Source organism: Epargyreus clarus, unplaced genomic scaffold (assembly GCF_041222505.1).
Source record: "Epargyreus clarus isolate Ecla_fem2 unplaced genomic scaffold, WU_Ecla_fem_2.2 ptg000003l, whole genome shotgun sequence".
NCBI lineage: Eukaryota > Metazoa > Arthropoda > Insecta > Lepidoptera > Hesperiidae > Epargyreus > Epargyreus clarus.
In genome coordinates, this window is record NW_027332211.1 from 6,144,596 (window position 1) to 6,171,585 (window position 26,990).

The following is a 26,990-nucleotide window of genomic DNA, read 5'->3' on the forward strand; positions in this document are numbered from 1 at the left end:
CAGTACTGCGAACACAAATAGATCTCGCACGATACAGTCCAATTGAAAGTTGCATTGTACGAGTACTATCTCTCACAATTCAATGTGATAATTGCGCATAAAATTGTTTTAGTATTTCACTCGTCTACTCTAAAAATAAGTCTCGTGTGTAGTTCTACAGTATGTGTGATGTATAACGTTATCACATTCTGTTCGCGTCGGTTAAGAAATTCCCGACAAGCAATAAACTGGATTATTGACTGCGACATAGTTTACAATAAACTTATTAATGATTTAGAGTTTTTATTTTAATTAATGGCGACTAGTTTAACTAATTTGCATATAGGCCGTTCAGTTAAATATGTTAACGATACACTTATAACAATAGACGAGGAGTAAAAGGTAAGGTCGTAGTAATTTTAAATTCCTTAATTGAATAATTACGACTGATTAATATAATGTTAGGGTATTGCAACAGATATTTTGAAACAAAATAAACGTAGACATTTTTGACGTTCTTAGCGAGAAAATTATTTCATTTTATTCTACAATATTACACTCCTATATAAGATTTAAGGAAATTGAATAACAATTACCTACCTACATATAAACAAAAAAACTGAATAACACCCAAATAACAGTAGCTATCTAAAGGTAGCCTTTCAATTTAAATGTCGTCATAAAAATATGTTGCCTAATTAATGAATGACTACACACAACAAAATGTCAGAACGACAATCACAACAGCTCGACACAGCCGCTATCGGCGGTTATCAGAACAAAAACAACGTTATTTTGATTCCGAATCACTTACACGATAGAGTCGAGTGGAACCTTGAAACTGCATTTAAGGCGACATTGGAATAATAATGACAGTCAAACGAATAATAAATAATGAACAAAAGTTTTGTTGATTTTCCCGCTAAGAGCAGGGCGTGTCTGTTTGGGTGTACCTACCGTCTCTAGACTCTACATATGTATATGAACAAAACGTTTCTTTTATTATTAACCGACTTTATAAAGAAGGAGCTTAGCGATTGTCCTGTATTTTTTGAAATCCATTAATAACTTCAATTCGCTTTCAATATTCGAAGCAGATCATATTTCAAAGAGTACACTTACTATTACATCATCATACGAATAGTACTCGTAATATTGTAAAAACATTGTTTAGAGGCGTCACGGCTCACAGGCGATGAAGATAGCTAACTATATTTTGCTCTCAATGTAGTATGCGATGTTTAGGTTTGTATTTGTGCATTGAGGGCCAATGTCTCAAAGCTTAACTTTAATAGTCGAATAGTTAATGATAATACATTCAATTGTGTGTCAGTCAATATTTCAATGTCTAATAATCTTAAAATATTGTGAAAAAAATTGTACGTTATCATATCTTATTACGAGTATATCTAAATTCTAATGTTTTTTTCATTAGATATCTCCAGAATTATAATATAGTATCTTCACCTTTGTGACGCAGCCCTTATGGATAAAATATCGACATCTTCTACAAATTAATAAAACGGATGGTGTTTTTCTCCAGGGAGATAAAATATGTTAAACAAGCTATTTTGTATTTATATCAGTATTGTTTGGCAAATCAATGTAAAGCGTTCCAAGAATATTTTTTTGTTTTTACAATACTTATACTTATAGGCACTTTTTCAGTATTTAAAACTATCAAAGCGGGACTTTCGCTTTTAATTTCGATTTAGATTTCATAGTATAAAATTATTTATACCCAATATCCATAGCTACCTATATGGTAGAGTTTCAAGACAGTTGACAATCAGAGTAGATTCCATACTTTGCTTGTTTTTTTCAATTTTATTACACACTTCTCGTCCATTTCCGCAACCGATTGGCGTGAAAATGTGTTTCGCAAAAATGAGAATACATCCGTAAGATCCAGTTGTCATGAATTAAAGTCACGAGACCATCATAACTTTCGTCGTTCGGCTATCATTACATACGAGGTTGTTTCCGCGTTTGAACTCAACAAAAGTTAGAAAGATCGATCCTATCATTTTATCACTATTTCCATTGTTCAACATTTATTTAACTTACTAGAACTAAAGTAGATAGGAGACTACTGAATGTGGTAGAAACCTCTGGGGATAGACTTCGGGGGGGCCCATCGCCACAATTACGAAATAACAGTAGTGTTGAGCGCTGTTATGTTCTGATTTTAAGGATCTGGTAAGAGAGACATACTTACTTGGATATGTACTCCAACTTAGTCGACAGAGGTAACAACGTATCTTATCGGAGGTTGAGTCGGTCGGATATTCATAGGCGGCAGTACCCAGTAGTCATTTAACATACTACATGCTAGCTTGTTATTTAAATAATACAAAAAAAATCTTTTTGCAACAATCTTTTGATCTTCCTATATAATTAATCGTTCAGAATGCCGTATGGAAATTAGCATAATAAGCGAAAGATAATTGTTTCATTCATTCAACTTTGCATATACGTAGATAATAATTAACGAATTAAATTAATAATAGTTAATTATATTTATCTAAAATTTTGTAATACCAACTGCATGCTTTTGCTATAATTTATAATTGTACGAAATATTTATTTCTTAAATTAATTTGTTTAAAACGAATGTGGCTATTACAGTACACCTTCCTTATTTACTTCAAAGTCATCAAGGTGTGACTGATACAACGCGATTAAGCACTAAGCTTACTCTTGTAGCCTTTACTTTAAGGATGATACGAAGTAAAGAAATAAAACAATCGACTATAAATACATCGTGATCTTGGGATTAATTTGAAATGATAACTCTACGAGATTTACAGTATCCACAGGCGTAACGAAATAACTATGAAGTAGGTATGAGGTAGTATGAAAACAACTAGAACTGTATGCACTAGGCGAGGTGGGTGCCCTATTCCGCGCCACTGGTTCCCCGCCGCCTTATTACTCTGCCGTGCCGCCGCGGTGGCGCCACATCGCGTTTCACTTAGGACTGGGTTACATTAAAGCGAAAAAACGCCGAAATACCTCCGCTAACTAGACTAAAAAACACAGTAAAACATGTTATAGTTTATTTTCTAAATTTTACTCAGTTTTCCTGTTACTTTTGCCAAAGCCCGAAGCGGCATTGGCACTTTCGCATTAAGGCTCCATTCAGCATAAGGCGAGTCATTTGTGAAACGAATGATGTAAATAGCCAACTCGTCACGGTGAGGAATTCGGATTAGGTGTTCGATTACAAAACGCTCTACCGTTAAACTAACCAGCTCCAAATCTGTAAACACGGTAATGCGAAAATAAGAAAGGAGCCATTCAATCGGCAATTACCAAATTATTTATAAATCGACGGAGCCAAGTAAATTGCGTTTTTGACGACTTCAAAACACTTTTGACATTGGACGGAGATTTAACTTACTTAGCTAAAAGTTTACTTTATATTCGTATTAAAATTTGCAAGTATCAAAATCTGGCATTATGGCATTACCACTTTACCACACCACAATGGGCATTTATGGCAGTCTCTCCCCAAAACTGGGAGTGGACTGGAACATACTGGTCTATACTGCTGCAATACCAACCTACGGAGTGGTGGAGTTTTAGGGGTTAGTTGTCAACCACTTTCGGATGTTTTCACGTAACTCCACCGACGGTTGACTGGTTAACGTGTGAGTTTAGCAACTTGTCGCCCTCACAGGAGTGCGTGCGGTAGGTCACGCTTTTTGTCCCTGTAGTACCGGAACCAGAATAGGGCTACGGTATCCTCTACCTGTCGTAAGAGGCGACTAAAAGGGGCTTCCGGGGTTGCGGGCGGCAAGAGTGGGAGCTCAAACCGTCCAGCAAGTGACCCCGGGAAGGAAAACGGTTTGTGTGGTTGCATGTCGCTGTAATCACCAGGAGATGTGACAGGAGCATAAATTGCTCCCCCAGGGCAGAGCCCGATAGAAGGGCATCGCGTTAGGAGTGTTGTGTTCCGTTGGAGATCCCGGAGTTCTCCACCAAACGCTGTGGACGGCCACCGGGGGGGTTTCAGTGCGGTAAAAATCCCACATAACCCGGCGTCACTCCCATGGCGTCGGGTACCTTTTGAAGGTTTCCCCCTCGTAAACAAAAAAAAAGGGCACGCTTGCGCGCATCACTCGCATGCCGTCTGCCCGCCAATTTCGCGGTGGTTATCAAAATAAACGCACACTCGTCTCGGCAAATTGTGCGAATTGGGCTAGCTGTAGTGTATACCTGCACTATTTTACGAAACGAGTTTTACGAAACTATTCGAGATCACACGAAATATCAACTAACGTGACTTAAACATGCATGTTGAAGTTGTTATTATGTCGACCTTCTGCATAATATATTTACACTAGACAAACATGATTTATTTTTTTTATATTCAAAGTTGATTGAAATGGAAGGTAATATTTCACTCTTCGGTAAATCAAAGTCGTTAATGATAAATTAGCATTATCTCTATATTTTATCATATTTTATTATAACAATATTATTGTAGTGGTACTTGACTACGTGTTGATAGACTTGATAATAAGGCTTGGCTTCTGTGACGAGAATTTTGGGTTCGATTCTCTACTACTTTGTACTCCAATATAAACCGGCGAATTATATTATCAATTCATGTTTATCTGTAGCATTAAATCCATAACCACGTAACTTCTCTTACGAATACCTGAATTTAAAGTCAGTCACTGAATGAATAGTCTTATGCATCTGCACTACCTTGAGACCACTCGGGGCATCGGGTTCAAATGTGTAATAAGACGAAAATTATGTTAGTGATAACATATAATTTTAATAAGGACGTAGCTACTGCGTTCTTATGTATCAGTTTAATTATTCAGCACCTTGGCGACAAATTTCTTTAGACATATAAAGTTGCTTACTTTTTACAGCACGTTAACAGCACTACTTTTACAACAACACTCACAGTGCTACCTATTAAGTTGAGTTTATATCGATCAATATAATAACTATCGTCCGAATTAGGAGTTTTGCCTGTCGCATGCGTCTCACACGCATATCTGCCAACTGCCAACAATAACTTAATATCATTTTCCGGGAAACGATTGCTATAATTAGAGACTTATGTTGTAATTGTTCAAGAATTGTACAGTTTACCGATATCACTTTTAAGTTAGAGGAAAAAGTAGAGTCTATAAACAATACAATTGAAATACGTTTAAAACGAACATTGGAAAGGACATGATTTCAATTTCGACATATAAATAAACGCTTATAATACGTACTTTACCTTATCGTTTAGTTTTATAGCCTTATCGCTCATTTTTGGGGGCATTTCCCGAATCCATTTCGCTGACATTATTAAATTAGTTATTAATAAGCCCAGTCACCAAACTTTAGTTCTAAACCGATCAATTATTTATTAATTTAGTAAAAACAATAATAACATTACTTAGAAATATGTGATAGTCCACTTGCAAAAACATGAATTTTACAGCATCTAATGTTATCGGACTACATAGTCATTTATCTATATACCTACTGTCATTCAATCCTAGGTGCAAACAAAATAAAATGGAAAATTATAAAAACAATCTTTTACAACGTTTATCCTACGGACGAATCCGATAGTTGGCATCGAATAAACATAAATTATTGTAAATACCTACTAACCCACAATTAAGCGTATTAAGCCATTATAACAGATAACAGATAATGAAAAAGTTTCCGACATCCTCTTTTCAGAGAACTGTAGTAATATTAAATTGAGTTAAAAAAATAAAATATAAACTTTCCGTTTATCAAGTGATTCCTTTAGATGTTCCACCAAAAAGTTCACAACTGCCTCCTTTCAGAGAATTGTAACGATATTAAATTGAAACAAGTGAACAAATATAAAACTTTCCTTTTATAAAGCGGCTTTAATGGTGATAGCGTCAAAAAGTTCACGACATCCTGCTTTCCGAGAATTGTGTAGATACTGAAAATAAATATGTACCTAACTTTTCTTCAATCATTCATCTTTAGATGGAGAACAAAATGTATTGCTGATATGCCGCTATTAGTTCATATGTGAAATTCTATCTGATCAGAGTATATATAGATGTGGCAGGTTTGTTTGTTGTAATATTCGCTTATCGCCGCCGCACCGGCTGCGTGCGGTAGGTCACGGTCCACTCTCGCTCTATCACCACTCAACTCGCTTAATCCCTCCTTTCGACGCTCCATTTCCGGTCCACGAGCAAAAAGTTGATAAATTGCACTATGCAAATTCTTAAAGCGTTATTCATTCAGAAAGTCGATCAGATTACGCTCCTTTATCGATAGCAACTACAATATTTTTACAACCATTTTTTTAACTTGCTTTTTTAATTTGCCTGATACTTGATTTTTTTTGGTTTGGTTTGCATGAACTTGAGAGGATATTTATATAAATATTGGTTTGGATGACAATGACAGTAACGTATAAGCTTGCTTTTAAAAACTTTTTGTTGTTAATTGTTGCTTTACGGGTACATAACAGATAGCACTATTTGACGAATAGAATCGATATAATCATACTACAATGAAACTGACAACACGGTGTCTGATCTACGTTTCATAGGTAAATGTCGCCAAATTTTATGCAAAGTTAAACTTCTTTATTATGCATATCGTCTGACCATTGACGTCGTCAGGAAGAACATACCGTTGAGACCGAGGTTCATAAATTTCATAAACCTATTATATGAACTTTACTATCACCTCACGTATAATGTTAATTCACACTAAAATCAGTAGGAACTCGTACCCATTGTAATTGATAGCAAACTTATTGATATTCATGACATACATACTCTGTTAATCAATTCGTGAATAAAAATGTACATAATGAATAAAAAATAATATATGTGAATAAACAGTTCGAAACATAATTCTGTTAGTGTTTGTTCAATTTGTAACAACATTTTTAAAGGTGGTAGAACCCTCTGTGAATCGACTCTGGAGGCACCACCGCCAGACCTATTTCTGCCTAATCTAATAACAACATTTTTAAGCGCTGCTGTATTCGCATTTGAAGTGTGCCGTAAGGGAGACATACATTGTCGAGGCGTTCCAGCTTAGTCTTCAGGGGTAGCGGGACATCTGTGCCCGAAGTCAGCTGGGAATCTGGTTTTACCTGGGGTTGAATGCAGATGTCCATGGGCGGCAATAACTATTTAACATTATTGACTGTATGCTCGTCTGCTTGTATATTATATATAAAAACAACTATTTATATTTATACGCTCTGTATGCAAATATCTATGCTAAAAGAACATCGAGCCGTCTGTTTTGTTCAGTGATTTGACTACGTAAACAACCATTTGCACACAAAACGAGATGATTGTTAAGAAACACGGTTATCTAGTCTAGACTTGAGATGAGATGCGACTGTTGTTTTTAGTACTTAGAATATTTACCTACGGGAGATGCCTTCTGCCTATATGGATGATATATGATTAAATGTTAATAATAGTTATATAACGGAACTAGATTATTACAGGTAAATAGGATAGGAAAACCAGGATAAAATATAGATATATTGTTAAAAATACATACAGCCAAAAACAGAACCATTTGGAAGTCAGCTAAAATATGGAACCCACTTCCTACAACAGTATTTATAACTGTAGTAACTGTAAATTGTTCTCGAATAACGTACAATTAGTGAACGAATTTTAAAGCGTTTTCCTACTAATGTACAATTTTTATAATTAAGTATATAAACTTGTGTCGGTACATTTATCTATCTATAACAAACATACATTAAAATTTAATTATTCGAGTGTTTACCATTAATATTTCCTTAACTTAGTTCCTGACCGGAGCTTCCGACTAGACACATAGGTACATATATTCTTTATTCAGTAATTAATCTTTTATACGTGTGCATGTAGTTCAGTGTCCTAAGAGCATTGTCTTGACAGAGTATGCTACATCCGGAGGCGCATTCTTGCCATCGCCATCATTACATAAGGATATGATTCAGCTAGATAAGATGCACTTAGAGGTCATTCACGTATTACGTAAGCGTAAGAGGAATAGGAGAATAATGTTTGATTTGCTTATTTTTGCATAGGGAGAGTGGGGAAAAGTTTTGAATACTTTCGCTGAAAAGTGTATAAGAAGGGGGTGAAATTATACGAACATTATTTATATATTAAATTGCTAAAGAAAATAAGCGCTACGTTAATAAAATGTTAAATATTAAAAAATTGGAATCCTTAAAAATATAGCTACAGTTACTATTGCCGTGATATTAGTTTACCCATGTCGCTCTCTCGATTTAAACGAATCCACAAACACCTTAAATGTTAATATCACGATATGAGGAATGCCAAAGAATCAAACATACGTACTTAAATACATTAAAAAACCATTACTCTCCAAAGTCGGCTAATAGAAAGGTGTTGAAAAATATTTCTAATCGTGTTAAACCACAAGACGAATAACACAAGAAATAACTGTACTAATTACATATAATATTCATTTCACTAGGTTATATTTTTAGACCCGTGTTTCTGCGGTTTTGTAACGATGCATTCCAGTGTATATAATAATAGAAGCATATTAATTATGACCATTTGGTCTTTCAGTGAATCAGTCGTATTAGTTTCTATTCACATGTACCACAAATACATCACACAACAAAATGTCGGCAAATAATTCTATTTGCAATTAAGCAACTAGAATCACTGCAGTTTCTTGAACTTGTGTTGTGGTAACTACAAACGTGTCTTTATAATAGTAGTGAGCGGTATGTCATGCGCGGAATCGCTTGTAGTTGAGCTGTGTTGTTATGTGGTCGGTATTGTACACACTGTTGATTTAGACGGCACAATGTAGCCATTTTTTTCAATAAAACTATGCATATGCGATATAGCCTGTATCGACACACTGTTGATGGACGGCACAATGCATTTTCATATAAATTCAATAAAACTATGCACTTTCATACAAAGCACGTGTCCACGCAATTGTCGTTGTTGTGTTGTGTAGTTGTGGTACATGTGAATAGGTACTTAGAGATTATGAGGGCAACGTGGCACGCGCACACCCATTAAACTGTTATGCAATGTAAACTAAATAACATTACACTTATTCATCGTGTATTGAATGAATTTATACACATTATAACATGTTACCTTCTTATCGATGTGAGTAAGGTTTAGTTGTTACGAGTACCTGACTGGGGAGAGTAATGTTTCGAGTTTATGTCTCATTCTTTGGACGGCCTGCAGCCCTAACGAGCAGACGATTTTAATATATAAGGCATCGTCGAATTCGTCTGAATTGTAGGAGTGACATAAGCTACAGTTCTAGCTACTGTTAATAAACAATATTTTGCTTACCAAAGACTGATATTTGACCATTAGATTGATATAGATTGATTATTATTAGTAACAGACGTATAAGTTCAGTTCAGTTACTATACAATTAAAGTTGTAGCTTTTAGCTATTTGCTGAGATACTCGAATTTATAATAGAAAGCACAAAAATCGTGTAAAAATAATTTTCTCACATTGGTAGGTACCTTAATTTTAGTTAGGTACTTTGGTACGATTACAAAAAAAGACTAAAATTACACATTGTCGGAAACTATATCTCCTATATCCTATATACTATATATACCTCATCTATTATCTAAAAAGATACAGTTTAAAAGTACGACAGACAGATGGCTGGGCGGACCGGATGGAGGAACGGCGTGGGCTTATTAATAGGTTTCCGCACGGAACTCCACACAGGATCGAAGTGTTGTATCACTTGTATCTCGCCACGACCCACAAATAATAAGTCTTAAGATATGTATGATGTCTATTTAAAATTAATTGATTGTCGGCCTCAACTAAAAACATTACGCACAGAGCGAATCGGACGCAGCACCGTTTAAAATTGGCTGTTTGTGTTTTCGTAAGAACATTATATCTATATGATTGAGAGATTAATACGATGTGCGTATATTAAGCTTTTGATAATATTTTGTGAACTGATAATAAAAGATCGATAATTGAATTGTCTGGTATACAGTAAGATACTTTGAAAACAATAGTGATTAGAAACTGTTTTAAAAATATTTCAGTGCGTACAATTCAGTAAATAGGCGCTTCTTTATTAGGGTGATACGACACCGACATGGCATCGGCACTAGACTTGATAAGTATACTACCACAACTCATATCTGCTTGACCCATCCAATATAAATTAAAAGTGTCGATTTATATTATTTCTTATAGTTTACAATGTTGAATGATTCTGTGGTTATTTTAATTTCAATAAACGTTTCAAAATATATGAATGAATCCATCAAAATTTCCCTCCTCTCAGTGCCGTCGTGGCCGTACCGGCGTTGTGTCGTGCCAATGAAAAAGCGTCTAATATCAGAACTAAAAGGTGCAATCATAGATTAGTAAAGATTACTCACTCCTAACAAGAAAATGTACCCAGTTTTGAGAATTGAAATAGTTACGTAAAAAAGTTTTGCCACGTCTCCGTGTTAAAATGTCCTTAAAATATTTGAAATAATTATTTATTTATTACGTAAATTACGCAGTATTGGTTATTTATTCGTAAATTTTCTCTAAAAATGTTTTATTTGTCAAGAATTCAAAAAAATAACTTACTAAAATAAGCCGTTTGTGGCTTCATTCAATTTCAAGGCGGTGAAGTATCTTTACTAATCTATGGGTGCAATAGAGAAAATTAATACACTAAATGTTTATATGCATTTTTTGCAGACAGCGTCATATGGAGGGTTATTAAACTAAAGTTTTCCATATTCCCGTTACACATACAGACGAACGCTCATATTTACACATTACGAAGTTTCGTAAACATGGGCTTGCATGAGACGGAACTCACATACATATATTATTTCACACACACAATCAGCCACAATACAATACGCAAAGAGTAAAGGAACATTTAATATTATGCAATGTTTCAAAAAAATATTCTTGTGCACACTTTTACACGTAGATAGAGATATGATAAGGTGTGCCGGCGCCATCTTTTTTATCAAAGCTGTTTGTACAGCTTGCTGTTATCGTTTTCAGAATTAGGCAACCTACGTAACCTATTTGTTTTTGTTCCATTATCAATAACAATATAGAGCGATTGAACGTACCTACTTATTATTTCTATTTACCTATACTACGAATTGTCGTCACAAACGGATGTTTGTTTCAAAAGTGGCGCATGTATATAAAAATCCATAGCTATGTAATTATTTATCGTATAGGAACAGAGAACATTGCCGTATTGGCACTGTGCGTGTCTAAATATTATTATTTATTTAATTATATCTGTCGAGAGATATAGTGGTGATTGGGAATTTTCATCAACAATTCAATTGGTTCAATTCATTGGCCTTTCTTAACTAATACACGTGTAGTACAGTAACCTACATTCCATCAACATACCAGAAAGTGCGTACGTATCACTATTCATGAACGTTTATGATTTTTGACTAACAGCATTAAATACAATACATATAGAAATTATGTATAACATACAGATGATATGTTTTAAGGACCTCCTATTCAATTTAAAGACTCAATAAGTTTTACTTGTACCTAGGTGCGTTTTATATCAGAAAAGGTTCACGATAGCAAAGGTCCATGACCGATTTCTGTAACAATCATTGAATAAGTTCAAATGTAATGTCAAATTATGTTCCACATCCGGCTCGCGCCTCCACGCTAACGTTAAACAAACCCTAGTACGTACTCGGGATGCATCCGATACACTTGTATATCGGTAATATCGTTGATTTTCCGACATATCGGAATCGGCGATATTAGTTTACCGATATGTTTTAAATTCTAAGCTATATCCATCCATCGTGTAAACGCGCCATTCTTATGTACCTATTTTAAAACTAAATTTTTAAATGTCATTAACTACTTACTACAATTTCAAAATTACGTTATTTAAAATTCGAAATATTGTATCCCTATGGCGTTTCTACACAAAATTACATCGCTCAACTTTTAAAGCCAGCGGTGTTCACGTCGGAATTGCTAGCGTCGATTTTATTAATATCGATACCGTATCGGCAGAAGTGCGTACTGATGCATCCCTAGTATCTACGACGTGATGGTCGTCATTCATATTATTATCTTCCATCGGTTTCTATTGATATTGCCTTATCAATAATACCTTCCCATGATATCATCAAGACAAACAAAAAATTGTAATAACTTCATATCCTGCGCTCGGACAATAAATCAATAAGCCAGTCAATTTAAAAATAATAAAATGGCAAGAAACTAAAAAAAAAAATCTATTATTTCCGAAACGGGCTTCACGCTCGGAGGATTCCTGTTATGATTCGTTGGAGATCCTGGGGTCCTTCACTTGGCGACGATGACGGCCACCTTGTTTAGTAGGTAACTTCCGACATGTTGGTAAAATTCCACATAACCCAATATCTCTCCGGGTACCTATACCTTTTGATGGTTTTCCCCCTCGTCAACAAAAATCAAAGGTAGGTGTCGTTAATGGTCAGTCCGAATGAATGCAGTAAGTGTTATTTATCCATTATCATATCTTTGTAGCATCATAACAAATCATTTGTGTCAGAGAATTGTGTGTTTAGGTAACCTAATATGTTTGGTTCCAGCTGTATCGTTTTGCTTGGAAAAAATTGAAACACGTTATTTCTTAGAAATTCTTATGTTGTGTTTTATAAACAATAAAAAACATCGTGCTTTTTATATAAAATGACAATGTTTTAAAGTAATCAGGCATAAACCCCAAAATGGAAAAAAAAATTGCATGAATTAACTGATTTAATTTTCCTTCGAGGTAACAAATGAGTGTGCAGTCCACTGCTGCCCTACATCCGATATATGCTTAGTCCTAAATGAGATCGACCACAGATCTGTCGCTAGCCCTGAGGACAAGTTGGAACGCTTCAGATAAGTCTCCCTTACCACATCCTTCAAACCAGTACACAGCAACGCTTAATACTGCAATTATTAGGGAGACAAGGTGCAGTAGTGTTGCCTTCGGAGTGGACCTACAAAGAACCAACTTGAAACATATTCATTTAAATATCTTTTAACTTATGGTATAACAAACATGATTTTTATATAAAAATCGGTTGATTGCAAAGAAATTAATACAATAGATATATTTATATAGTTAAAATTAATGGAGTGAGTGTTAAACGTGTGTCGTGTGACGCGTATGCACATTTTCAAACGATGATTGTTTACTAGCAAGGACGTAAACATTCATTACGCAAACACCTTGATGTGGCAAAAATAAATAACAGCATAGGTGCATTTCTTTGAAGTAAACATTATTTACTACACGCGGTCAAAGCCAAAATGTTGCTTTGCAGCGCAAATTGCTTGCATCAAACTCTCATTATATTTAACGACATCGGCATCCCACATTTGAAAATGTTATTCATATAAATAGGAGTCATTGCATGGGTAAAGAATATTTCTGGTGAACGTATAAGTCGCGGGTTGGGATCCATTATTGTGCATTTTTCAGGAAAAATGCTAAACGGTTTTACTTGGGTACTTTGGATTTACCCTATTGTAATATGGATTCTACCTAAACTGACTATCATACGGAATATCCCGCCCTTTCTCTGTCTGCTATTAAAAAGCTGGTCAATAATATATCAAATATCAGAATACATAATTTGCTACAGACGCATCGTAAGGCAACATAGCCGAGCTTTTGCATTGTAAGTAAAACAGTAAGAAGCTACTTGAGATCCAGGCTTCGTAATCCTTTCACTTTGCTCCAACTTCTGATTCACTTATATCCGAATCTTACTTCATCCATTATGCCAACGTCGATTATGTACCATACTATAATTTTGCTCAGATACCTAATATCATTCCCACGTCGTTTAACTGTATCTATTACTGTTCACTTAGCGTAAGACACCAATTAATTTCGTCAAATCTATTTTGATTTAGGTTTATCTAAAACCAGCTGTAACTATTTATTTATTTTTGGAAAAAAAAACTTTTCTAACCTATCATATACTCGTATTACTCGTGTACACAAAGTGTAGAATATTGTAATGACTGACATAAACTTCACAATTTTGATGATAACATACAAACTACAAAGTATCATGACAAACAAGTATAGCTTATTAACAAGCATCATAAATATAAACTTACAATATATTTTTACATCACACATTTACGTCACATTTAATATAATAATTTAATAACTAAATGCTTCAATACTTAAGTAGTAAGTAGATATATAAGAAACTTGTATAGAAAACTTGGTGTATTAAAGTATTTATGTAATTTACTATTAATATTATGTAATGTCGAGTTATAAGAAAATATATAATAAAAAACGGAAGCCATTTTTTTCTAGAAATAATTGTGTCCCTGATTGAGACCTTCGGTAACCAAAGAGCTGGAGTACCTCGCCAGACGCCAACAGATAAGTTTTTTTTATTCTGCGAGGTAATGCTGCTAGTGTTTTGAGCACATTTCAACGGGAAAACGATTTAGCTTTAGGATTTATTAGGATTCCCAGTCCCCGGGTACGTAATAACGAAAGAACAGAACCCTTTTAAGATTATTCGTATGTCTATGTCTTTTTATTTATAGTTTATACAACAGATAACTGAAGATTAATTTGGGCTTTTACTAAAATAAATTCCGCGGGTAAAACTTTTATCTCTACATCTTCACACCCCGCCTGTAATTTTTCAGACGTAAATTCATTGGGAATGTTGACACAGGGTTCGTAGATAGGGTGTCTCAGCCGGGTCGTCGACCCCGACAGCTGGTGCCCTATACACGCGATGTATGCGACTGGCACCATGGCGTTAGGGTTGGGGACGCTAGGGTGACATCGACCAAGCCAGATCATTGTGAATAGATTACAGTGGGAAGATGAAGCGATATTGACATCTTGTGTGAAAGAACATTCTAGTGAATTATTATTGTGTTTAAAAGAAAACATACTTTAGAAATAACAACACGATAGTAGTCATGTTATAGGGGAAGATAAAGTATAAAATAAACAAATGACGAAAGGTTAATAATTTGAAAGTCCGTACTTATATTATATCGGCAACAAAACTGTACTATTGTGAAATGAATAAGTAGTTCAATTTATGTAATACTGAATATAGAAAATCTAGGTGCTGTATTTTTCACGATTAAAGTATATGCGGGGATTTTCAAATCATCATCTTTATTCCATTCAATGTTTGTCCAAAAAATATTGATATGATTAAAATATATTACGGTATATTTAAAAACAGCTCATTACATTGTTATCGGCGACCTATTTTTAACCAAATTCCCCAAGAGGATCTTACGAAACTTGTTTACGTATGTCTTGGGGTTATTGGGTATACCTGAACGGATTTTGGAAGTATGCGGTGTCGGTAGATTAGTCTATAATATCCTATGACTATCATCAGCCTATTACAAGAAATATTCCTTATAGTTATTTTTCATCTTACAAGATTTTTTTTATCATTTGTGATATACATATTACTAAGTATATCACAAATGATATTTTTTTTAAGTTTACGAGTAATTTTACATTGATGGTGCCAAGGACATCCACAAACATAAAAACAGAAACGCGCAAGTTCAGAATTAAAATTTTAATTTATTGTAGATATTTCTGGGCTTAATTAGTATTATAATTAATATATAATTTAAGTTTACAAAAACATAAAATATGTTATAATCTTATTGTATAAAACAATAATTGTATTAAACAATACAGTGGTACAACAATAATTATTATATTTTGCCTATTGTGGACGTGTTATTTATCAAACATAGGTAGGTACCTACATAGAATAACGGAATAAATTTAAATACAAACAGACACCTACGCGGGCTTTACGTATCAAGTAGGAAAGTATATTACTCATTTCCACAAAAACAAGTGGTGCAATACATAGTTAATACGCAATTTAACACGATATGACGTTTCTAGCATGTTTACTACATTTGATTACAAAAATACCTAAAAAGAGTTCACAGAACACACGTGACACCTATAAAACTAGTCACATTGGACCTTTTGCCTAGAGTTTATTTTAGAACCCATACGAAGCACATTAACTTAATTGCATCGTTTAGTTCCTAAAATAGCTTACGTATATACAAATCAGTAAGGAAATCTCCTACGTGCGATTGGCATGGGAATGTTGGTCCTAACATTGGTCCAAAATGTTGGTCAACAAATTAACAAAGTCCTAGTACGACTCGGTAATCTCGCATCAACTCGCCACGTACGTGACGATGCGATTGTGAACGACGTTTACACACTTATTATACGTAAAGTATTTTCTGACTGGCTCATGCCGGTACCGTGTCAATATGTATGGAGTTATCCCTGTGCCACTATTGTGGTCGGAACGTTGAACTAATGAGTGGATCAACTCATCGTTGGTCATCATTAAATTGAAGAATTAGTTAATATTTGGGTTTATCAACTAATATCATTTTGTTAAAACAAGACTACTCAACAATTTGCACTTTAAAGTTTTTTTAAATATCCGATTCACAGAGTAAGACTATAGTTAGTAAGCAGGAGCGTAGTATTGCGCAATAAGCATATTTTTATCACTGAAATTAAAAACAAGCTTAAATTGATATTATACTCATTTTTTTAAAGAATGTTGATACACAAAACAAGAAACCTAAAACTCAACGCACTGGCCGTGAATCAGGTCGAATTGATCGATATTGACGTAATTCACTATTTTTCATCCATGCCTGGCAACTCAACCACTGTTATACCTACTAGTTCGAATCGATTTGAACCTGAATTTCGTGAAAAATAGAGCCATAATAATATAAGCTGTGACCTCAAAATTTGACTGCTTATAAATAGTTAAAGCAGTGAGCAGATTTAGGAAAGCTCAACTTCAAAACTTTGTAACATATTAGGTTTAGTGCATGTTGACGACTTTTTAATATTTATAACACGTAAACAGAGTTGTTAATATTAGGTATCCTCATGGAAGGATGCATATGGGTATCGTAATAATAAAAAATAAAAACATTTTAGACTTTGTACACTAAAGTCTATTCGTAAAGAGTTGTAAGAAAGGTACGATTAGACATAAAACAAATTACTCGTAATATAATAAATTATATTATTATGCAGTACAAAATATAAAAAAAATCGACAAATTTAAATATGTTTTAATAAACGTCTGTCGTAACAACTCGGAATAGATTGGCATGAGACTGGTTCACTTTGTTTTCGTTACATATCAAAGTTTTTGTGCTCATATTATTCATAGAGGCCATAATAAAATACGCACGTGTAAGGTACAGGTTTATGGCCGCGTCATGTTATTTATCATTTTGCCTTTTAACATTTTGTAAATTATGTCATATTATATTATTTTTAATCCTGGAGATTATGCATTGAGGTGAAGGTCTTAAATAACACCACTCGTGTTCGTCCGATGGATGCCATGGGCAGTAAGGGTGTAATTTCGAGAGATGGGCACTAGCGTATTCTTACGACAATATTTGTCTAGTTTCGTTTTGATATATTCTTACCTTAGGGACAATCATGTGTACTTTATTGTGTCAATTTTGTTTAGAATGAATAAATACGGAAACAAACTTTAAAGATGACCGACCCAGTGTGGATTTGACGGGGAGCTACCACCGCCATATCTATTTCTACTGCGTGAAGCAGTTCTGTAATTGGATGGAAGGGTGTGGATACCGACTGATCTCCATACGAGGCTACTGTCATAATCCTTAGGATATCTGTTTTATATGGAGTTGGTCACAGATCCCCACGGACGGGAGTGCCCACTCACCGAGGACTACTAGCGTGTTTGCTACTCCAAACTTATAAGGGACTATAAATGACTATTAAGTTCAATAAAAACACAAATAAGCATATAATCAGCGGGGAAATCAGTCGTCGACGCGTGTTTACACCGCGAAGTTCGATATCTGCGCACACATTACACGTTCGAATGAATTTCGTTCATAAGATAACGCGGGGCGCCTCCTAAACGAGGCCTCAGCCCGGCGGCGTCGGCGTCGCTCGTAGGAGAATTACAAACAAACAACACATCGACTATTTGAATAGTCGTTATCTGACGGATTAAAAGGTGACGCGATACCGAGAATGCTGCGCGTCCATCATCGAGTTCAATAACACTCGTACAAATATAGTAAAAAAATAAAATAAAAATATAACCGCGACCCCCGAGTGGCCCCACGAGCGGACAAGATCAATGGCCACTGAAGTTTTTGCGCATGTCCGGCGTGTTAACGGCGGCCGTGAGCCTCACGTTCGTTCCACTTGTTTCTTAGACTCCACAACCTACGCCCATCGCTGTTCATTCACTTCAACATGTTATTAAAAAGAAAATCATATTGAGATCGTTTACAATTTTCCTAAGATTAGATACGCCTACAGTGTGGCAAGTTTTCTTTGTAAGAATATGAACCAAACGTTTATTGTTACAAGAAACTAAAAACGAAAGCCCGTAACGTAAACAATTTTTTGCCTGAAGACAAAAATAAATGGAATATCTTATCATAAAAATAATTACGTTATTATTTGTGATTTGGTGTAGGTATATTTTTTCATTATTAGTTTTATATTTTACATTTATGTATTAAGCAAACAAAATTCCGTTACAACTACTATACATTGACCAGTGTACGATATAATATTTATGAGCAGTCTCTAAAATTTCCCTCCCTCTCTCTCTGTAAAATTTCCAGCATAAGCACAAGCAATGTACCTTATTCTGTGTGTATTTGCCTTCGATTAGGTATACATACGTATGTACAAAAACCATAAATATCGGTCGGACGTCAGAATTACACGCATTCGCAATACTGGGAAACTGCGAATTCTTATCAGCAGATTATGAATTTTCAAGCTCATACCGGATAGCGTAGCGGAGGGATCGAAATACATGTGTTTTTATTTAGCTTCAGATCAGACAAAGTATATGATTATTCCAGATTAGTATAAGAACTTAGCCCAGGACCATTTACTTGACAAATAAGAACTCATACTATGTTACCAACACTTCAAATACGTTGCGTTCTTTGAAAACCCTTTTATAGTCTTTTTAATGAATACTGCACGTTGGTATATATTTTATGTTGTTAATGTGGTAATTAATAATTATAATGTAGCAAATCAGAGGTCTAAAAATTTTAACTTGTAAATGAATAAGAGTAAAATTGCCGTGTGGTTTTAATGAAAATTACGTGACATAGCATTTACAACAAGATGTAAATGCTATGTCAGAAAAACGAGTCCGGTAATTTTTAAGTGTATTACCGAACTTTCTTACGTTCAGTAACAGCTTAACGCAGTGCATGATTCAGAGGTAGTTAGGCAGCCATTTAACTGGTTTACACGGAGAAGATAATAGCTAAGTTAGTTAAGAAGTGATAATAAAGATTGGTTTACATTTTGGGCGATCTGTACTCATTTCCATTTTGGCCTTGTCTAGCATAACAGTTACTACACAAATGTATCAGTCAATTTTGAACTTGCGTGTTTCTTTTCGAGTATCGTGCAGTAGGTACGGTACATACCTCCCGGTCGCTGGAATTCCGGGATCAGAATAAGGCTATGGTATCCCATGCCTGTCGTAAGTAAAGATTAAAAGGGGCTTTCCGAGTTGTGGGTGGCAAGAGTGGGACCTCGAACGGCCCGGACAGCGACCCCGGGAAGGAAGGCGGTATGTGTGGTCGCATAACGTTTTGCACACCAGATGTTGTGGCGAGCGTCACGCTCACCTGGGCGGAGCCCGACGGGGCAACGCGCTAAGAGGACTCCGGTAGCCTTCCTCTGGAGATCCCGGAGTCCTCTACGCAGCGCCGAAGACGACCACCGGGGTGATTTTAGTGCGGTAAGAATCCCACATAACCCCGTGCCGCTCCCACAGCATAGCGTACCTACCTTTTGAAGGTTTCCCCCTCGTAAACAAAAAAAGGTACATACCTCCCGGTGCAAGCTCAGCGGCTGAAGAACATTCAGTGGCCAGCAGCAGCGTGAATGCCACCGCCGGCCACGCGACCCAGCTGCCCGGGCGCCGCATCACGCCGCGCGCCGCCCGCCCACCGCCGACCACATGACCCGAGCTACTGCAAACAAACAAATCAAATTAATTTATAGTTCTATGACTCAAGGCAGCTACGACTATAGAAGGGCCGGCCAATCATGTAGATGTGTACGTGTAGATGGCGTCTTCGGCGTGTCATGAGACCCAGTGAATAACCTGTTTTATTGTCATTTTAAAAATAATGTAATAAGGCTATGGCCCTGTTGTTAATCCACTTTACCAACAGGGCGATAGCCCTAGTTGATAATTTGGATATCCAGGTGTACCTGTGGATGATGAAGAGATGGATATACGTATTTTAATCTTGCTTCAACCCTCTTTCTAGAGTAGATCTCAATCTCGTCATTCTTTACATTTGTATATTTGTGCTTAAGTTCTTTTATAGACATTTATGTTATTTTTTTATCCTACTGCGCCAGGAGGGAAATGTTTTTCAAGTGTACGTGATATGTGTGTAGATACTATGTATGTGTCATTCTTTAGCGCGCTCTACAGCCTAAACGGCTTGGCGGATTTAAAAGTATTTGTTAAATTTCATTTAAGTTAAAATATTAAAAATATGAAGTAATTCTCACAATGAATGCCAAATCACATACAAGTGCAAAAAGTACATAACTCAAACAGCACTTCGTCTACAAACGGTGTACAAAATGTTCAAGCATTTGCTATCTTTAGTGATCACTTCATTCTTATAATGAGCGTGCCATTCGCACGATGATTAAATCTTTCTTGTTTTATCTAGTAGCGTTTTCATTGATAAGTGCGAATTCCATTCATTGATAAGGCGGCGCAGAGGTCACAAAGAGCATGAAGAATCCGGTAATTAGCGTGGGAGCCTCCAGCATTCTCACGACGAGTACCACGTCGACACCCGCGCCGTATTACCTACATTGGCGTCTCAATGAGCAAGGAAAATAATTCCAATTGAAACCAATCAGAATTATGATTTTACAATTCCATCCAATTAAAGTACTTCTACTTTATTTATCTAATTTAATGTGAACTTTAGGGCTGCGTCGGACAGTCTGCAAGTTAAAAAACGAAAAGCACGAATGAATTCGATAAGTTGTGTGCGGTCGTAACCGACTGCATGCGTAGTAGTTACGCGTACAGTATAGATTAGAAGCAAAAGTAGTGACGGAGATGGAATTACTTATTTATTTTAATTTTAGTTTTTTTTTTCTACGCCGGCGTAGCTGACGTTGTATTCGCAAACCGGAAAACTTTTAATGTGGATAAGTCCATTGTTATTATAAGTTTCCATACAGAAGGCAATTATAAACAGATTATGGAAGGATGACAAAAAAATATTTTTAATCTACTTTAAAATGTCGGTAGTTACTTTTAACGAATTAAATAATTATAAATAAGTATTTTAAAGGAATCGTATATTTAATTTTATTATTCTACACGTTCGTTGTAGGTACATCCGTCGCTCACAGTATCTGCATATTATGAACTGCACGCAGTTCATGATTCTATTATAGAAAGGTATTAGAAATACAAAAAGCTTTAGTACACTTTCTATATTAGCCGGATCAAAAAATATAAATAAAAAAAATAGAAATAAGCCTTTGTATTCATTTATCAGTTTATCAATAACTTGCAAAATTTAATGCTCTGTAGAATGTATTGAATTATCATTAATATATTTTGCATACGCATACTTACGTCTATACTATTACGGACGTAAGCAATCAGCATTTATGTCAACGATGTATGCATATAATTATAATATCTTGACGTGATATTCGACGGATTAACCGTATCCGGTTTGAACTTTTGGAAGTATAGTTAGGTATTTAAAATGTTTGTTTTTGTTTACATTACAATGAATGTTACAACTATTTCAGTACGGAATCGGGTGTCTTGACATGAATCTATGCAAATCTATGCGTTGCTCGGCGCGGGTGGCCGCGACGGTTCGCGGCGTGGCGGGCTCGTCGTCGCCTTGTAGTATGTTCCCTTACATACATATGTAATTAGTGACATGACAAGCATCTTGTGTATACGCCTTATACAATTCCTGCCTACGAGTACGTGTTCTGTGTATGAAAACTACGTCATCATGACGTTAGCAAACGCACGGCGCCCGCCTGACGGAATGTTACGCTCTATCGCGAATTTTTGAGATATTTAGATAACGATTACTTTGCGTCGGACAAACATGATATAAATTATTTGTTTCTATACTTATACTTATGCCCATGTTATTTGGCGCGCAAATGACACCTATAATACGTGCTGGACTTAATGGGTAATTAATTTGCATACTGGCATCTCATAGCAGCACCATTTAAATTATTTGTACTAATTATAGTTATAAGGCTGTGTTTATAGTTAACTTTATATATGTCAATATATAATCTCAATACCAGTGGACAATACAATTGATCTTACGATAAGCTTAACCATTACATAGTACACGCATTCACGCGGACAATCCCATACCAGTATGATGTGCTTGTACGGCATAATTTTGGAAATCAATTTTAGCACGCAATGATTTATTTGAGCTTAGAAAGAGAAAGGTGGCAAAAAAATATCTTTACCTCTGAACATACTTAATTCCATGCAAAAATTTAAGTTTCATCAGGTATATTTGCGTGTGGGGCCGCGGGTGAGATACAAATGCAATTAATTAAAAAGTACGTGGTGTTAGTAACTAAAATATAAACAGAAATTATAATAAACATTATACTGAAACTACTAAAAATAAATAACATACTTAGTCATTCTTAAAACTTTTTACTGACTAAGGTCATTTTATTATTAGAATACCTATTGTGTAGCACGAGCAAGATATTTGAGCAGCGAAAAAGCTATAATCGTACTTTTTCGATGTGAACTTTACTCTTGAGTCTTGACTGTATTAAGAAGCAATCTGAGGTGGTTCTTTAATAAACGCTTGTTATGACTTATGACATATTCCTATAAGGCTGGATAGGAAGCAAGTAACAAAACAAGGCTAATCCTCTATAGAAGGAAGGAAGGACCGGATTTCAGAAGATTCTCCTTGCTTTTTGTGTTGGTGGTCTGAACGATCATGTCTTAGCTGGCATGGCATGGCCCATATTTGTCAAAACCTAGACTTCGTCTGTATACTTCTCCGATTCGGCTCAATTTAATGTATGTCGGATTGTACCAGAGAAAGATAAGCTACGAGGTTCCTTAGACCTTCATGTAATAAGGGCTATCGTGCTTGGACCTAGCAAAATATGCGAACCGACGCGCCTGTGCTTTCTTTAACGTCTGATCAGTATCATCGTAGCGTCATCAGCGGTGGGCTGTGTACCTCCAAGGCTAGTAAGAACACTAACTTGACCCTTCAAGTCTCTTAGAAACTGGGAAATGGTTAAGAGGGAATGGCGCCGCGCGAGATCCAGCAAAGCTGTACTTTTGTACTGTAGTTCATTACGACTTTTTAAGCATGTCTTAATTAAAAATGATCATATATTTTGCGTTAGGTATACATCGAAGGCATTTATGAAATACCTATAAAACTTAAGTAGTTACAAACAAAGTTGCCGTTATATTTAGAAGCAAATTTTACATAATTATTTCCACGTTTTTATATCTACACGTGGACGGACGACAAGGAGCTAGCGTAGAGTCATTCCGAAATGGGCGGGAAAGAGCGAAAAGGCCAGAAAAGACCGTAAACGTACGTAGTCCGTATGTAAAAGCGAGATCGCAGAGCCCGTAGCACGGTCTGCGGTGCGGCAAGCGTTGCGCAGGTAGGGAAGGGAGGTACTAGTTTCCCGCGCTGCATTCTGAGAGTTGTTTACGCGGCATGGTGAGACGGGTGGCGAGGTTGACGACCGCGTGTCGCACCACGCCGCCATATTTTCGGTAATAAATAATAGAACAGCGCAGCGCGATCGATCGAACCGAGGGCAGTGCGGCGGCGCGAGACTCGCTGCCCAAAACATTGCACCCCACCCCGGCAATACAATCTGCGCCCAAGGTGCCGTTCCCTCAAGCCAAAGGCGCGCACCTAGCGCACCGAGTGACATACGCAACATCGAATAGTGGACATTGCTATTTGACAATATTGTCTGGTTGGAATGTTGAATGCAAGCTTAAAACTATTAGAAACTCGACTTCTTTCTATATAATATAAAATAAAATACAATTCTTTCCCAACATTAGAGGACCTTGTGTCGCTTTACGATTATACAACAAGACTACAAGTATATTCGTAACATTGTATTATTAGCTGAACCTACAAAAAATACTTGTCAAGGTGAAAACGCTTAAGTGTAAGTAAACGTCCCCGCAAACTAAAGGCTTCGGGCGACAGTTTCTTTAGGTCTTTAATTAGGATGGTCAGTATCGGCTCCAATTGTTGCAATGTGCGTAGAAGCATTCTTCCGATAATTGCATTGATATTTATAATAAAATATATTTTAAAATCCAGAAAACAAAATAGATTTTATTACGTAGGTAATTATCGACGTTCAATAATCCAATTCAAGGCCGCACTAACTGCACGTCGCTAAGTAAACCTATTGTTTTGATAAAACTTACTTCAAGGTAGAAGTTACTTGTATTGAACCTGTTTTCTTATCAACAACAAGTAAACGCTGAAAGTAGGTATTATCGTTTAAATTATGTGCGCTGAAATATCAAGATGAAAAATCAAGGAAGCATCGTTAGTTGAAATAAGTAGTTTTAATGATTATGAAAAATCTGACAGATTTGATAAGAGTAAGACTGTGTTATCAATTTTCGAGCGATTCTTAAAGTGGATTCCTCGGAACCTACGGGTTCTGTAGAAGTCACCAGGTTTCAGGAAAATTGTTTTAGTCACTGAAACATTGGATTGTTTTAGGGGCATTAATAATTCCACTTACTAATATAATTTTGGCAAAGCGCAAAAGGTAATAAGAAAAGACGAAAATGAAGTATGGAACCGTTTCCTTTTTTTAATACTGTTTTTTAATACAGTGTAATTATTGGTACTTAATCATCGTACTACGTACAATAAAAGATTTTTTGTGTCCTATAACCTTAGGTTTAGGAACAAGCACATTCTTATGGCACGGTTTGAGCTTTTCTTTTTAGTCCCATAATTCATCGGGAGTATGTTGAATCTTTCTTCGTGTCTGGGCATAAAACTTCCATTGGCCATGGGATGGCATATGGGATTGACGGTGGCGTCGCCGTGCCGCTCATTATCTACACCTCACAATAAACAAAGCCAACGACATCGTAATGAATGTATTAGCGTGGTATTGAACACGACTCGTGCGCGTGTCGCTACTAAACAATTATTTATGGTATGTCAATGAGCTTACTGCTCGATACTGAACTGACGTTGCTGAACGCGCCGCTAGATCTATAGTCTATACGAATTAATAAAATGAGTGTCTGTATGTCATTTAAATAATAATTCAAATATAATAATGTAATAAAAACAAAATGTTAGGTGGTCCTTGAAACAAAATGTGCCATACATTTATTAAAATCAGTATTCTTAAGCCATTTTTCATCTCTACTTACTTTTTCAGATTTTCCAGTCACATAACTGAAAAGGTAAATGACTGAAGGGCAGAACCAATTATAAAGGTTATTTGCCACTTAGCTGCGGAACGCTAAAAACCGCGCGTGGTATACGGAAGAGCCGCGTGGCAAAGATCCTTTAAAATTTTCCTAATATAAGACTTGATAAAATTGACAAAGTATGTAATTCGTGGACATAACGCGTAAGCCTATCAAATTGTAGTTTATGTACGGTCAGTGCTATATATTTAATCAGATAGGTACTTACTTCATTGATAAACGTGTTTTGAAACAACAATCTATAATGTAGGTATTGTGTGGTGAGCGCGTTATAGATTTTAGTTAAATTAACATCGTTTTTAATAATGTTATTAGTTATATAGGTAAATAAAACTTTAAAGTAGGAATGACAGGGTTTAATTACTTTCGTTTACAATTTTGCAAAAGCAACTGATAATCAGGATTCGCTGAATGTTCGCGTTATCGCTGCATGTACGACGTATTTGTAAATTTCGCCGGTAAATTATTATGAAGTAATGATTTAATCATTGATGTTAATATTAAATTATATGTGTGTCGGAGAAGGACGGCTCTCATCGACATCATTGATAGAATCTATGGGTTTTGTGGGCGTTGTCATAGGGTAGATGCAGGCACAAATACAGTAATCACAGTATTTATTGTTCTTACGTTTATAACTTCGGATTTACAAAATAACTATACTATACTACTACTATTACTTTACAAACAAAGGATTTGAGCAGCAGGTTCAAGGTAGTGACTACACGCTCCAAAGCACAACAAAATAATGATCCACCTCGATCACTCACATCAGTTCTTATCCATGTTTCCCCACAGCGCCGCCACATACCTCGACTCCACTAGAGACCTCTTAAAGTCTCTGCTCTGATTCTAATACAAAAGCTATACAATACTGTTAATTATAATTTAAAGCAATTAACCCTTCGATTGATCAAGTACCAATAACATTACTAAAATACTAAAGTAACAGTATAGCTGAAGCTATATTTAATAACTCTGACTCTTCCTCCGACATGTGTATTAAATTTTAACCGAAATGAAGTAAGATGAAATAGGTACTTCTTTTAAAAACTAAACATTTATCGGCATTATAATTTATGTACCTCAAATACAACCGCTACATCCATTTTACTTTGCCGGAATATTCACCGTAACGTTTAGGCGATAATGTAGACAAGTAGTTGGCCCAAGGCCGAACGAAGTTTATCACAACAACAACACGCCACGAATTTTATCCGAATATTATACCTAACGTAGGTTATGTACTGTCAATACTTTCACAGTATTCATTCAATACTTTCAATATTTTTCCTATTATTAGTCTGTCTTTTCAATTACAAAAAAAGATATTGTTGTTTTTCATTTAATGTCTATGATATTCGCTGATTTTTAA

General features: G+C 35.7%; 1 protein-coding gene across 6 annotated transcripts in view; it reads right to left on the reverse strand.

Moving 5' to 3' along the window:
• The window catches only part of InR (insulin receptor), an 86,031-nt gene that overhangs the window by 58,110 nt on the left and 931 nt on the right, over window positions 1–26,990 (reverse strand). For 5 of the 6 annotated variants that reach the window (XR_012103309.1, XM_073085268.1, XM_073085256.1 and 2 more), the window contains exon 2: window positions 19,930–20,072. Coding sequence is in view for 5 of the 6 variants with exons in the window: in XM_073085268.1 (XP_072941369.1) it covers window positions 19,930–20,026 (97 nt within the window). In the remaining variant the exon portion in view is untranslated. The remainder of the gene's footprint in view (window positions 1–19,929; window positions 20,073–26,990) is intronic. The other variant, XM_073085261.1, reaches the window with a different exon arrangement.